This window comes from Eptatretus burgeri, chromosome 1, assembly GCF_056783735.1.
Source record: "Eptatretus burgeri isolate ZD-2024b chromosome 1, Ebu_testis_v1, whole genome shotgun sequence".
Lineage (NCBI taxonomy): Eukaryota > Metazoa > Chordata > Myxini > Myxiniformes > Myxinidae > Eptatretus > Eptatretus burgeri.
Window position 1 is genome coordinate 34147286 of NC_140961.1, and position 16241 is coordinate 34163526.

Below are 16241 nucleotides of genomic sequence, written 5' to 3' on the forward strand. Positions count from 1 at the left end.
GATACAAATTCATCGCCCTCCTCGCGGCACTGGTATCGGAGAACAGGAAAACGGGCTCTCCCTGTCTCCGGCTAAATTTCACGGGGAATCGGTCCAGGGGTGAGAGAAGCGACCCCCGATTCCCTCCAAATTACGAGCGAGCAAATTAACCCTTCACGAGAAGCAAGATGGCGTCTCAAGCCGAGCGGGAGCCGGGGGTATTAGAAATGTATATGTGTAATAATGTAGAGTCCATGGTCCAGGATGGAATCCCCGAGCAGGAAATGTTGATTGTGCAGGAACACGGACTCGCCCAGCTGAACCCAGGGCCCGAGGTGGGTGCGGCAGCGGCCGCGGTGTATGACACCTCCCCCCCCTCTCCACCAAGACCCTTCCCCAACCCTTGCCGAAACGGCTCAGCTGAGTGCATCCAACATGGCCCAGCTATGCGCCATGCTGGCGGCAATGAACGAAAAAATGGATGCAAACACAAATGAAATGAAAAACGAAATGAAAGACATGAACAAGCAAATGAATGAAGTGAAAACGACGATGGATTCGAATACACAACAAATAAACGAAAAGATGGATACAAAAATGAACGGAATGGAAACAAACATGAAGGAGGAAATGAAAAAGCTGCGGGTGAGACGCAGAACATGGGCCGAAGCCTGCAGGCGGGCATGAAGGCCGTGACCGGGAGATAAAAATGGCGACTCCACGTGTGAGCAAACGAGCTGGGTAGGGGTGCAACGGCAAGCTGACAGGCCCGCGGTGGAGGGCGGGTGAAAAAAACCGTGGAACGTGTTGGGCGAGGGTCGTGACGATGACCGAAAGGGAAAAATTAAATGGGGAGACCAAAACGTGTGAGACGAGACACGAGGTGACGACAACGGAAATAATAGTTGAGACAAGGGAGGTAAAGGGTGAAGAGTTGGCAGAGACACGGGAGACAGAAAAAATAGAGGGAAGACTACACGATGAAGATGGGGTAAGTGACGCACACACACACACGGAGGTAGTGGAGGATAATGGGGTTGAGCTCGCGGAGCGTGTTGGGACCCGGTGCGAGCAGCGGGATGGCCTCCTCCAGGAACGAGGGGAGGGAGTATGCCCCCTTGAGGCGAGTCACGACCAGGTGAGTTCGGTCGTGTTTTGCGAGGTTGAGGGGACGAGTGCTGTGGACGGGTGCACGGAGAGCTTGGGGGGTGTAGAGGCCCTGGAGACCCTTGTGGGGACACAAATCCCCAGTGTGGTTGTCCCTGTGTGTGTGGTGCAAGGTGTGAGTGCGTCCCCGTGTGTGGAAGCGACCCCGTGTGTGAGTGGTGTGGTGGCGACGGTGCCAGAGTACGTGCTTCCCAGCACGCCGTGCGTGGGTGAGGCACCGTGTGTGAGTGAGGCCGTGTGTGTGAGTGAAACGGCCAGTGTGAGTGAGGCACCGCGGGTTAGTGCCCCCGCGTGTGTGGATGAAACGGCCAGTGTGAGTGAGGCACCGCGGGTTAGTGCCCCCGCGTGTGTGGGTGAGGCACCGTGTGTGGATGAGGCACAGCGGTTGAGTGCCCTCGCGTGTGTGGGTGAGGCACCGCGGGTGAGTGCCCCCGCGCGAGTGAATGGAGCACCACGTGTGAGTAGTGAGGCACGCGTGAGTGAACGGCCGTGTGCAAGGTCGCTGTGTGCCAGGGAGACCGTGTGTGTGAGAGAGCGGTATGTGAGGGAGATGTCGGTTGGCATGCGGGAGCACGCAGCCGCGTCTCCCCGTGTGAATGTGATGGAGTGGACTGTGTGCGTCGTAACACGCAGGTATGCGTGTGTGGAATGGAGACGGAGACGGCGACAGAAGAAAGAAAGCCGAGTAGCGGCTGTAGTTGTTTCGAGGACCGTGCCGGGTTTGCCCAGCAGTGAGCACGCGGTTCGTGCTGTGCAACGCACGAGACCACCACGTGCTCGCTTGCGAGAGTGAAGTCCCGGTCCGGAAACGCACGCGGTGGATTTGCCGATCCCGCGGACGGACAAAGTTAGGCAGGTAAACGGATTTGGACCGGACGGGTTCTCCACGCGATCGTGCGTGTTAAGCTCCAACGGGCAAAGCACATGTGTTCGCGTGGGGAACCCCTCGAGACGTGTGGCTTGTGTTTTTTTTTTTATTTATGCGCACGGTGACGCCATGGCTGCACGTGGGGTTGGAATCCGGCAGGAGGGGTATCCCGGCCGGATGGTACCGTCCAAGGAGGGACGAGGAACACGTGCAGCTGCATGACGTCACGGGCAGGTGCAAAGTGCGCGAGCTCTGAGTTGCCGCGCAGGTGCTGCGCATGAAAAAAAAAAAATAATAAAGTAAGCCTCACTTTCGGGTGCAAAGGATTCCTGGGCAAGGGGTGAAAGACCCCCTTACCCTGGGCACAGGATGAAAACTAGTTAGGGGGAAGGGTTAGCTTAGCTAGACCGACTTCATGGGGCAGGGGTAAGTCCTCATGGAGTCCGTGGAATGGATTAGTTAGAGGGATTGTAGCCAGATTTAGGTTGGGAAATAAAATGATTTATTTGGGGACATGGACAGACTTGTGGATGTGTAGTGGGGACGTAGTTTAGCTACGTAGTGTTAAAAGGAACGTGCTACTAGTTTAAGGGACGACGTGGGAGCACGAGTTAGTTAGGGGATGTAGTTAGAAGGATGGCAGAGTTCAGCGGTGTTTGTGTTGAAGAGTTGGTGAGTTGTGAGGTGAGCACTTGTTGAGTGAGTGAGGCCAGCGGGTCTGTGTGAGTGGAGTGAATGGGGAATGCATGGTGCGATGAGTGATTGGGGGGAGGAGTGACTCCCGCCCAAGGGACCCCGGGGTCAGAGTAAAGTGAGTTAGCTGGGTTAGTCAAATTGAAAAATGGAGGTCGTTTTGCTGTTGGTGGGAAAGTAGGCTCGAGACCCATTTGGAGGGGTGCAGGAGCCCTGTTGACGGGCTTGGGAGCGTGGCTGCGAAAGGTGAGTATCGCTGAGTGGGTACCCCGGGCACCAGGCTAGTCGGCCGCGGTAGGCCAAGGGCCCATGGGGGGCCGGGATAGAGTAGTGGGCACGGGTGCGCCTGCTTGGTGCGGGGCCCGGGCGCCCATTAGCCGCGTGGGCAGTGCAGTGGGCACGGGTGACCTCGGAAGGGGCCCGGGAGGCCGGCCTGCCACGTGTGCGTTTCAGGGAGGTGCCATGGGGGCACTCCCGGTGTTAGGGAGCTGGTAGGCTCGGAGGCAGTGTAGTGCCCGGGGGTGCCATAGCGGGAGAATCGGCAGAGGGTCGTGCCTGCCAAAGGGAGCCACGTGTCCCAGCCAGGAGACCGTGTGAGGGCACGGAGAGAAAATTGGGGCGAGGCCCGAATTGTGAGGACACCAACACAGGCGACGGGAATCTGGGTTGTTAGAACCAATAGTTTAAGCGAGAGGCGCTTGTTGAAAGCCCGGGGTAGTTTAACAGTTAAATGGTTAGGGTAGATTAGGAGATGTACCCCTCCGCACCATCCATCCCTCGCTGTCGTTGTGGGCCGCTGGACCCACTTGGTGTTAAGATCGCCGAACTCTGGGAGGCCATTCTGAGGCTTGGAGTTGGGCCTCGGCACAGGACGTTAGCTCTCCTTGTTCCCCTCCGGGAAGGGAACGTAGGGGTTGGGGAGTAGGCTAGGTGACAGGATAGGTTAGCCGAACAAGGACGATAAAGGGGGTTAGGGGACGATTTATAGTGGGGAAGTAAAAATAAAAACAATAAAAAAATAAGTTGGGGCTAAATTGGGGTTTGACAAATTAAGGGAGTGGGTATGTACAGTGACAGGCAAAGGCGATAGGTTGGGAGGGAGACAGGTAGGTAGGTCCGAGCCCGCCTTCCAAGTGGCCAGCACCACCGCACTCCCTCCACCAACCTCCATTGAACGGCAAAGGCTGGCCAACTTAATCGGCTGGCCGTGTTTTGCTTCAAGGCGGAGGCCGGCCAAGTTCATCGGCAGCTGTGTGCTGCAAGGCCTGTGCCGGCCAGTTCATCTGCTGGCTGTTTTTCTTCGAGGCCTGTGCCGGCCAGTTCATCTGCCCGCTATGTTTGCCTGCAGCGGCCTTCTTCTGCGGGCTGTGTTTGCCTGCTCACCTTTGCCATGCCATGCCCACTGCCCACGTTCACCAGCCCCGTTCAATTTTTGCTTTGCCCCCCCTGTTCATTTCCATGTGCGCCAGGATCAAGGCAACAGTTTGCAAGCTGCAAGAACTGCCCTGTTGGCAGCTACAACACGGGCCTGCAGTGGCGGCCCGTGCACCGTGTTTGTGACCGTTCATGCATTCATTCGTTGTGCTCATTGCGTGTGCCACTTGAGCTGGCACGGAGACTGCGTTGTGCAGCCCAAGCACCGTTGTGGTTCACTGAGTTCAGTTCAAAAGGGAAGGCCTTGGACTGCGTGTGAGCAGCCAGCCACGTTCCCTGTCACCTGCATTGTTTTGAGCCAGAGACTGCATGCGGGCAGCCTGGCTCCCTGCTAACTGCTTTCTTTTGCAGAGTTCAATGATCCTGGGCCATGGTTTAGTGTAAGATTTGTAAGTTCAGGTTAAGATGTACTGTACATATGAGTGCGCCCCCGGCATGTATGTCTTAGCGCCGGCAATTTTATTTAAGTCGTCCGTGTGAGTGAGTTTGTTTAGGTAGTTACGCAGCCCTCAGGTTATTTATTTTGGGGACACGAATACCATGAATGTCGCACTCAGGGATCCGTAGGTAAAGTGTACTGGGGGTAAACTACACATGATGGCACACACGAAATTTGACGACTCGGGACGAGTCTGTAAAAAGGAAGGGGTAGTGTTGTGGTTGCCTAGATTCGCAAACCACCATTCAGGTCCCTTAGGTGAGGTATCTCGGTAAGTGCATGTGTAGTTAGGCCCAAACCCGTTGTCTAGTGGGAATACATGTCATTTATACGTGCTGCGACTCTTTAGGATAGCCGTTTTTCTTTTACTATCTTTATTTTGGACCAATCGCCACCATCACAACCACAACAACAACCACCAACCACAACGCCGCTTCACCACAACCGCCATGACCTTTACCGTCACAACTCGCCACCATCGCATCACCGTCATCTCGCGCCACTCATGGGCACCGATGCTGGACTCGTGTAGGGCGCACGTTGAACAGCGTGTACAAAATCACGGATTTTCTGCTTCAAAAACGGATCAAAACGACACACGCCCACTTTTGCCGTCAATCGGTGAGCGAGGGCGATTTGGCCCCGCCTCCAGAGAACGATCGATATATGCAAATTTGTGGATCAAAAGCCTTCACGCCCACTTTTCTCGGGCCAATGGGGAGCGAGGTGAAAGGTCAAAGGGAGGGGTCAAAGGCGAAGTTACGGGGGGATAAAAGGGACGGTGTTCGTCAGTCAGAGTCAGAAAGAGTCGGAGAGTGGAGAGTCGGAGAGTCCAGAGGCGGAGTAGGAGAGTCGGAAGCAGGAGAGTCGGAGCAGAGGGTCAGACTTCGCGGGCGGTGGAGCTGCTCGTACGTGTGCGTTGGAGTCGGAACGGAGGGACGAGCTGTGGAAAGGCGGCGACACCAGACGAGGGGGTGCTCGCGTCGTGCAGGAAGCTGCACCCGAGGGAGGCCGACAGCGCGACCTGGCCGAGGTGGAGGCGCTCGTCGCACATAATAAAGATCCTCTATACCCCGAGCATCAGCAACCCCCTCCTGTTTCCCCCCGCGCTGAGATAGTGCGACCAAGGGGGCCCCGTTCCCACCCCCTGCCAGGCACTGTCCACGAGGCCCGCGGGTTGCGGGGCCATCGCCGCTCCGCGTCTCATCACCAGACGGGTAGGCCCGACCCGGTCTCGGCCCCAGGCCTACCTCATTCTTGGGGGATTTCTTTTCCTTGGTTTTGGGGTATGTGTTGTCGGCGCCGTCTGTGAAGTAGAATTGTATAAGTGTTGCCGTGTGCTCGGTAGTCGGTATTAGCTCTGCACTGTGTTTTCACTTTTATGTTTGCTTTTTGTGTAAATGGAATTGTGTTTTCTTTTTTGTGTGCATTTGGTGGAATTGTATTTGTGTGCTTTCCGTTCGTCGCGAATAAATGTGCTTTATTGTTGAACTGTTCTCCCGCTTTCGCTTCGTCTTTTCCTCCAGTGAATCCCCATCTTGCTTCACGTAAAGGGTTGGTAGTGGGCTGAATACGCCCGATAATTAATCGAACCGTCGAGGTCGACGATAACACCGCTCGGTTATTCTGATAGTACGGAGCGGGTCGCTTAAGTGGCCCGTGTCCGAAGTCGACCTGCGGCGAGGTGCGATCGCCCGGTCTACCCTCCGCGTGGGTACTTAGGTAGTTCGAATTTGGCGAGCAACCCTATCCCACGCGGGGGCTGATTGGCTCGATCGCGGTGAGACCGAAAGGTCCACCCGTGACTGGTTCCCGGCCTCAGTCCGAGAGGGTCACGACTGGATTGTCCCACCGGTGGGCGACGTGCCGAGATTCGAGTTACGTGGCCGTCGCACGCCGGCGGGCGCGAAGACCGCAACAATATATATATATATATATATATATATATATATATATATATATATATATATATATATATATATATATACATATATGCAATAGAAACGACCCATGAGAGGGGGGAGGGACGAAAGGGGTGGCGAGAGAGGGCAGCTTGGGAGGCGACTTTTCTGCCTTGAGACTTTCCGTTTGGGCTTTTAAAAATGCATATCCCTTGCGGCGTTTATTGTCTTGTATAATCTTTTCTACAATTTTTCGAATTGAGTTTTGCTTGTGTTAAGTTTTGGTGTGGTGGAAGCTGGAAGCGGCTCAGGCAGGCGGGAAAGGAAGCTGCTGGCTGCCATTCGGAGAGCCGAGTTATTGCGTTCATGGGGTGTTTTGCGTTGCATTTTCGAACACAGTATTGAAACAATAGTGTCTTTGCATTTCGGATTAACAATCATGTATAAAGCTCTTTCGAACCACTGACTCATTGACTGATATTAAAGATCAGTGCCTTCCAGGAAAGCTGAAATTTTGCGTGCCGGTGGACATTGAAGCCAGTACACTGGGGAAAAAAAAATCAGAATTCTCAGACAACATCCAGAAATGAAAAATAAAATAAAATAAATTTTAAAAAGCAGGTGAGTGACCCGAGAATGGGGAAGCATAGTAATTTTCGGTCGATGATCCTCTCACGAGTTATGTGGATCCTCATCATTAGTGAACTTCCCTCCTTCCCCCTCCCTACCCCCCACCCCCCACCCATCACCTTCCAGGAATCCTCTACCAAATCATCCTCAGTCCCTTCCTCCCATCCACCCAATACCACCAATATTAACCCATACAAGGATTCATCCGTTACCATGTTGAGAGACGGGCGGTGCAGGAGCCAAGTAAAACTGAGGTGGAGGTACTGCTGCAGGGTGATGGACGGGCTGTGAAGACGGGACAAGGACCAGGGGAGAAGGACCAGTATGGGCTGTGTGAGGATGGGGTGAGGGATTCAATGCAGCCTAGTATGGAATGGGAGGGGGGAGAATCGCAGGTGCGAATTGAGAGAAAAACAAAAACAAATTTAATTACCACCTCGATCAATGCTCATCAACAATGCAAATAAAAGAGACTTTTGCAAATCCTCCATCAGGTTCTTACGTGTTGGTGTGTTCCCGTCTGGTAGTGGTGGCCAAGAGGGGGGAGGTGGGGTAGGGTAAAAACACCTCCAGCGGTAGCATAAGCGTGAGTGGCCTGGGGATTGGGAGCACTTCCACCCGCTCCAGGAGGCGTTGGGGTCAACGTCCCATGGTATATCGCCTGAGGATGGGATTCAGGGGAAAATAGGGGATATTGTTTTTGGGTGATGAGTATTTTTTTTTTAATCCCTGCACAACTTCTCTCCCAGATCCACATCTCACATAAGAAAGCCTCTGCAATGGACTTACCTGTGCTGGGCTTTGTGCTGGATGCTGTCTCGGTATTTGGCCAGTAGGAGTTGCTGAGGGAGGGGGGTGAGGTGGCGGAAGTGGGGTCCCAGGCACTGCGAAGGGGGTAAGTGGGATGGTTATCAGATTATTTTCACAAGTGCAAGGTCAACATCACAAATTATATATATATATATATATATATATATATATATATATATATATATATATATATATATATATATATATATATATATATATATATATATACATATATATATATATATATATATATATATATATATATATATATATTTTTTTTTTAGTGATACCCGTGCACATGCACGGGATAGCAGTACAACAAAGCTGGTAGCAGACAACAGACCGTACACGGGGAATGACAAAATACGCATTGTGCAAAATGCAAGTGGTACTATGGAACGCCAAGACTTCCCAAACATTGTCGGCATGTCCGCTAAGTGCCACGGCGAGCCGAGTTTTTAGTGTGCAAGCTTGGTATTATATATATATATATATATATATATATATATATATATATATATATATATATATATATATATATATATATATATATATATATATATATATATATCAATTTGTAAGCAAATTGATGTAAATACATGAAATAATGGCACTTTCGTCGAGCAAGCATCATATGTTACTTGACGTATGCCCACCCCTTATCGCACGTTCGCTCAGGTGATCAAATTAGAATCAAACCAATTGCATTTAAATATTTATTATCCGTATGCAAAATGGAAAAATAATACAAAGGGCTCATGGACTCTGTGCGATGACACAAGTCCAATAAGTGGTCACTCGATCCTGTACAACTTTAACCAAGAAAATGGAGCCATTTAAGCCCATCATTGCAGTGTTGCACTTCCAACTTCATGTTTGCTACAGGAAGTAAACGTCCATTTCTGAGTTCAGACGTTTTTTTGAGGGTTTCTTCCCCTCGCTCAATCTTCCTCCAAGTGTCCCTCTATACTGTTGGTGTGTCTGCATCCTTTCCATTGGGTTCATGACGACTCTGCTTAGGCCTTAGTTATTTTATAAATTGGTTTGCAAATCCGCTGACTGTATATTTGCCGAAAATGAAATATAAATATAAAACACATTTTTAGCCTTTTATATTTATAAATTTTCTGCGGAAGGTACAAAAGTTTCAAAACCCGAAATGTAAACGTCAGAATTTATTTTCAAAATATAATTTCGTGCGCGCACCAAAATGCTGAGTCTCCTTTAACCAAACTGCGCAGTAGAGCTGCTTAGTCGTCTTCGGTCATGGCGTCTGAGCAGTGGCCAGCGTGGTTCAGATTGACTGAGGTTTCTGGAGCGATAGTGATTGTTAAGAAGTATGTCAGCGGTATAAATTCGAGTGACTGTATTGGTGATTTAATCATGCAACATCTTGACGAGGAATATTCTGGCCGAACGATTGCATCAATTCAGTGCAGCAGCAGGGATGATTCGCAGGCTACTCTCGGTCATGCCGATTTTGTTTCTGTCGAAAGTTGTACACCGCTGTTCATATTGAAAGATTTCGGTGCCAAATACGTCAAAGTTTCCCTGCAAGATGCTGATATTCAGCCTTCAACGGACCAGAAATCAGCCTTTGATGTGCTCATGGGGATGGGGAGACGGTACAATCAGATGCCCGCTGAAAAGTAAGAGCTGGTTATGGCTCTGACTGACCGTTTTGAGCATGTTGACTCCGAGTAGACAACTTTTTAAAATCATATCCAGCACTATGCACTGGTGTGCACGCACACATCTCTGACTTGGACAGTAATTTTCTAAGCATTGTTTCCATTTGTTTGATGATCCAACAGGTTTCTATAAGAAAAACATGCCAGATTATATTGTAAAAACATGTTTTAATCCTTCTTTGTTGTTTTTCACATCAGATGAGACAGTGAACATGGGCATCCCGCATTTGAATGGTCTTCCATCTTCAATGTCTTCTTAGATCCTCCTGGTCCAGGATTTATATTTATTTTCCCCCCACCTACCCTTGTCTTTTCCATTGAACATCTGAAAAAAAAATCATAAAAATATATAATTTATAAAAATTTAAATTATATTTATATTTATATTTCGACCTACCGACCCTACATTTTAGATGAAAAACGGTGTAAACCAAGTTATAAAATAACTAAGGCCTTCTTTATAACTTATTCTTAGTGAACAACAATCTTTTTAATGATTTATTAAAGTACAGTGGAAATAACCCGATCTTGATCAGGTGATGCAACTCCCCAACCCAATAACCAATAAGACTCCAATACAATAATAAAAGCCAATTGCATTACCTCTTTTCACAACTCAAATGTGATGAAGGAAAACGATGCATGAAAATGTCTGTGCAAATCGGAAATTGAAAGCCATGCTCAGTTTGCAAGGAAGACAAAATCAGAAAGGGATAAATTTTTGCACATGTAAGACTGGTTCACGATGGACCAGACGGTTTATTAACTGGTGGCAGTACTAGAACATGACCCCACGAGGAAGGCAAGTTGACCATAACAACTGAAAACATAATAAAACAAGAAAAAGAGCAATCGGAGATTGCAGACCCTTACCAGGTCTTGTTTTGTGGGGTGTACTTAGTGTGGCGTTTGTGTACTGGTGTGTTACATAATTAATAAGCGACATAACTAGAACTGCCACTTTACAACTGCTGGCAGTGATGACCGGGTACTAAGACATCCCGCTTTGATCAGACACCTGACCCTGACCCATGACATTTTTTATTATTATTATTATTCATTATTCAACTGAATTCGGAATGGGATTATAAAAAAATTCAATTCAAATGGAAGACCAAATAGGTACAGTCCTGTCTTGAAGTAATCAGAAGGAACCCAAACAAGCAAAAATAAAAGATGAAGTCATCAGGAGGGACCAAGATAGGATTCGCATTTCAGCTGCTACTCCTCCACCCTCAAAACCCATCCAGACACAGCCAAGTGAACCTTATTAAAAATAATAGTAACAAGTGGTGCCAGGCACAACAAATCCCGCCCATTTATTGACGAAGTTATGAGCGAAAAACGATTTTCACCTTTTCGTGACCTGACCTTGAACTTTAACCTAATTGGACCCAAAAGTTAATGGGGTAGTCCAAGGTTCATTACCCACCTGTGGATACATTTTGACAGTGTTTGAGCCAGCCGTTTTCCCGTAAAGTTGTATTTTCATAACCATGTTTTAGTTTGAATGGAAAATTTGTAATTTTGACCAATGACCATGACCCCCAAAACTTCGGACCTTTCCGATCTTCACAAATATGCATTTTTCACTTTCGGAATGGGTAGGATTATAAGTGACAAATAGAATAATGTTCACTATAAGCTTCGTTTGAAGTAAATCAGATCATTTTTGATGAAGTTATGAGCGAAAAACGATTTTTATCTTTTTGTGACCTTTACCTTCATCTTTGATCCAATTGGACCCAAAAGTTAATGGGGTCGTCCAAGGTTCATTGCCCACCTGTGGATTAAATTTGATAGTGTTTGCTAAAGCCGTTTTGCCGTAAAGTTGCTTACAGACAGACAGACAAACCAGACGATTACAATATCCCGCTCCCTCCCTCCAGGGGGGGTGGGGGGGGTGGGATAATAAAAAAACCCCAAAAACCCACATCAAAAAAAATCAAATAATTCTGGCTGCCAGACCACATGTAATATTGTTACGAATCTGGAAGCCATGAGCACTCAACATACAGGTCCTATAGAACAGTTATATTGGTAAGTATGTGTTTCTCGTTGGGGTCCCATCCCTTGTTTAATGGGTAATTAAATGTACATGCGCTGTGAGTTATTTTTATAGATAGGATTTTTACACTTCTAACAACGATAATAACGCCATCTTCACTCCCATCCTGACGCCATCACGCTCGCGGCATTCTTCACGCGCTCACCAGCAAGGGCGCGCGTGGGCGGAGCCTACCATAGGCATGGCGTCCCTTTAGCCAATCGGCAAGGAGCGGGTGTCTCACCCGCCCAGTTTCTGACTCAGCACCAGCGTCATAAGGCACGCAGCCGAAGGTGAGGAGATGGGCTGAGCCTCCGTCGCTTCGGCTCGAAGCTCCAGCCAATGAGCAGAGGGCGAGCACTACACGTGCGCCTCAGCCAATGGGGAGGTGGCCACGAGCCGCGTGAGGACCCTTCGTCCAATCAGGAGGCAAGTGGTCAAAAGAGGAAGCCCCTCCCTACTGGAGAAAAAGGTTGGTGATTTTGGACGAACGGAGGAGATGAATCTCGTCCTGTCGCCGGCGTCTGCTCTAATCTCGTCCTATCGCTGGTTCTCCATCAGCTCGAGCGCGTGGTCTGCTTGAGCGCGAAACACATAGCTCGACGCTTCTGGTCTCGTGTCGTCACTGGTGCTGGCCAGGTCGCATCTCGACGCGGCTGGTCTCGTCCTGGTTCGCTCGTCTCGTCAAAGACCACACGAGGCGGGAAGGTCCCTTTCGTTTCTTTTGGGTGTGCGTCTGCCTGTGGGCCTTATCGGTAAGTAGGAATTGTTTAAGTGCTCTTTGCTGTACATACTTGCATCTCTATCAGTCGTGATAACTCTGCCCTGACGTGCTTCCCTCCTTCCCCACAGACTGCTAATAAATACCCCATTTGTTGAATGTTTCAGCTCGTTTCTGTCCCTTCCTTCATTGGTTTAGCAAGGTGCGTGTTGGGGAATTAAAGAAGACCGTTGCTGCCGTAGTGGTGTGCATTTGGGACCGACGGGACCTCGGTGACCATCCGCTCGGGTCACGCACGGAAACGACTCGTCCCGTTCGAGGTCCGTCGAGGGTGTGAATACTCAGTAGCTCGCCACGTGGGTCTCTAGGTATTTTGAAGTTTGGCAAATAACCCTGTCCCATGTGGTGGAATTATTGACGATTCGCGGTCCTGAAAGGGACCCATACCCTCGCAGTTTTCCGAACGGTACGATCTAGATTCTGGGTGTTCGGTAGAGTCGACCCTACTGCTCCACCTAGCGATCGTGCTCGCAACCGATCCCCGGCCCACAACAATATCAAGTTGAAATTTAAAGCATGCATTCCCCATCATTACTAGATTACAATTGTGAAGTTTCACATCGAATGATTAAGCAGTTCCAGAGGAAACATTATTTAATATTTTTCTTCAATCTAATATGGCTGCCAAACCATGTGACATTAATTATTCCTGAACAACTTTGTACACGCAAGCCTTGGGGAACATTTTTGTGAAGTTTCCCCTCGATCTGTCCATCTGTTCTGGAGATTTTTATATGTTTTAGGGCAAATCCAAGATGGCTGTCAAACCATGCGTCCGATGTCATATTTGTGAATCTTTTGTTCCTCAAGGATAGGTGGTCATATGTGTAAAGTTTTGCCTCAATCTATTCAGCCATTTCAGAGAAGATGATTTTTGAAGGTTTAAAAAAAAAAAAAACAATATGGCTGCCGATTCATGTGACTGATGACGACAACCAAAGAATTTTTGTGGACCATTTTATTCCCTAGATGACCCATGAAAATTTTCATACTGATCAGATGTAGCATTCTACATATGCAACTATGACATCATCATGAAGGCACCTATGACGTCATCAAAAAAAAATCACTCATTCCCCATGAGGAGTACCTTGCCACGTGCCAAGTTTCAATTTTTCCCTTGGTGTCGTTTAAGAGATACAGATGTCCAAAGTTTTTTCACGTCCAAAGATACGTGACATCATAATTATCATTAAAACATTCTACATGAGTGGTCGCACCAATGGTGAAAACTCCGTCTCAATCCGACAAGCGGTTGCGGAGAAAAACACGAAAGATGTGTGTGGACAAACAAACAAACAAAACAATCAAAGACAAAACAAAGAGACGGACCCAAATGCAATACCCTCTCCTTCGGCGAGGGTACAAATTAAAGTGATAACTTGTGGAATGATATCAGAAAAGTGCACGAGCAAATATAAATCACAGATGAACAGGCCAATCATGTGGAAGACAGGACTAAACTATAGTAATAATAATAATAAAAGTCAAGCCAAGTTGATGAGGCGCCATCGCAAACCTCCACGCTTCCCACCCAAAGCAGTTGAAAGATGGCAGAAAGTTCCACCAAGAATGACCCAACATCAAATTTTGAGTTAAATTTTTTTTCCATTTTGACCCCTGTGACCCCAAATCCACAATCCCTGGGAAATGAAACGGAGGTCAAATCCCAAAAAGATTGTTACATATTTCATGTGGCCCCTAATGTTGATTGAATATACAGTTTCATTTTAAAATGAGTGCGTAATTGCATTTTTGGGAATTTGACCTATTTAACCCATTCATGCGAGTGAAACACTGCTCTTGCACCTTCGTGCCATGTGTTGATCACAACAATGAAGTTTTGTGAATTTCTGCCCAATCACTGAGGAGATATTTATATTATAAAAGGAGCCATGGCTGTCTATCTGTCTGTCATGTTATAACTTGAGAACGGATGAATGGATTTCAATAAATCCAACTACGGTGGATTCAGGGAACTCCCTTGAAGGTTTCTAATGGGGAAAAAATAAAAAATAATTTTTTAAATTATTATTATTATTATGGGTACATGGGGGTTACACGCGGCGAAACCGCAAATGCAAACTTGCGACGTTGGTTGGTTATCCCCGCATTCCCAGGAATCCTTTTTCTTATTTCTCTATCGATTAGCCATCACAGCAAAGATCGTTATTTCCGTCAGCAAAGCGACAGGTCTTATATTCTAGTATTCAAGGAAATACAACAAACTTATTATTTAAACACAAATGGTCAGGTGAAGATAAGGGTACCTACTATATAAGCCAGCGTTTGGGTTGTTTTCTTGAGGCGCGTAAGACTGTGGCGAATGTGGCAACAGTGTAGGTTGTGGATGGGTCGGAGGGATGACTCGGGCTCCTGGAACCATTGGGGTGTAAAGCTGTTGAATTAGGGGTGGGGGTGGAAGGGAGAGTGAAGGAGATTTGGAGAGATGACATTAGCCAGCAAGTAATGCACACCACATGAGGGTGGTGAGTTTAGTGATGGTGGTGGGAGGACGGTAAGTGTGATCGAGAATGCATACATTACCTGCATTATCTGTGGCTGGTAAGGGAAGTATGAATGGTAGGGGGTAGAGGGAAGGAGCGAATGTGTCGCCGTGTTCGGTGATGTCATGACAACATGTGTAGGGGCAGGAGGAGGGGGAGGGGGAGGTGCAGGTTCTCCTCTTGGAGTTGTAGCTAAGAGAGGAAGGAAAATAATAAAGAAAGAAAAAACACAAAAAACATGGAATTAACAAATTTTCAATCTTAAATTTACAAATCCTCCTTCCATTCTCTCATTCTCACCAGACCCATGCTCACCATTTCTGTAGGCCTTGCCCTGCGAACTTGTGGCAGCCTGGTAATTGTACATCGCTGCACTCTGCGGAAAGAGAGCGGCATTATAAAGAAAGCCATAAAAACACTTGCATGTACGAACAAATTCTATATTTTAGCAAATTCCATAAATGTAGGATGAAACAATCTTCCGGACTGCACTCCGAAACACCAACACATAAGGTGAATGAAACTAATGGCATTACTGTCCAACAAGCACACACACACACAATTAAAATAAGTAATATACTGCAGCTCTACGATGCAAAATAAATTATATGAAGGTTATCCATTAATTCATCACAAATTCCCCTTCCCTGCCAAAAAAAGAAAACAATTTAAATATGATGCGGATGTACATTTTTCGGCACTTCCTGTTTGACAACACTTGCTTGCAACCTCAGGATTTTAAAATTTCAAGTGCTTCAATCTGGAGTTATATTTGCTGAATGTGCTTTCAATTTTTTTAATATAAATCGCATATAATACACAATACAAGTGTGGAAGTAACTTTTGTAACTTATGGAATAAATGTGTGCAGAATTGTGAAAATAAAGCAGAGACACAGGAAGAACAAAATTATTTGATATTTGAGACAACCTCAAATGGCACAGAGCAAAGAAAAGTTTACCAACAATCTCACCGTTCATCACATGCATAAACAACCTGTGATGCTCATCAATCCAAAATTAGTTTTCAATTTCATGCGACTTACGTAGCTCAATGACAGATGCAAAACCCATGTATAAGATTATTTAGCGGAAGGGGAGAGGAGTGGTGGGGGCAAGCCGTGATGGGGACTCGGGGCGGTAGAGGAGAGGCGCGCGGTTGAGGAGGGGGGGGACAGCGCATAGTCGGAGGGGGGGTGCGACACGGTCGGGGGAAGGCGGGCGCGCGGTCGGGGGGAGGCGGGCGCGCGGTCGGGGGAGGCGGGCGCGCGGTCGGGGGAGGCGGGCGCGCGGTC

General features: G+C 47.9%; 1 protein-coding gene across 5 annotated transcripts in view; it reads right to left on the bottom strand.

Moving 5' to 3' along the window:
* Positions 1-16241, bottom strand: part of LOC147034197 (uncharacterized) — a 54443-nt gene that overhangs the window by 11561 nt on the left and 26641 nt on the right. For 2 of the 5 annotated variants that reach the window (XM_085878465.1, XM_085878456.1), the window contains 5 exons: positions 15263-15323; positions 14715-14838; positions 7901-7995; positions 7614-7772; positions 7324-7474 (listed from right to left, as the gene is read on the bottom strand). In XM_085878465.1, the coding sequence (XP_085734591.1) occupies positions 7324-7474; positions 7614-7772; positions 7901-7995; positions 14715-14838; positions 15263-15323 (590 nt within the window). Of the gene's footprint in view, positions 1-6578; positions 7027-7323; positions 7475-7613; positions 7773-7900; positions 7996-14714; positions 14839-14987; positions 15140-15262; positions 15324-16241 lie in introns of those variants that run through there. The other 3 variants (XM_085878474.1, XM_085878480.1, XM_085878488.1) reach the window with 3 other exon arrangements.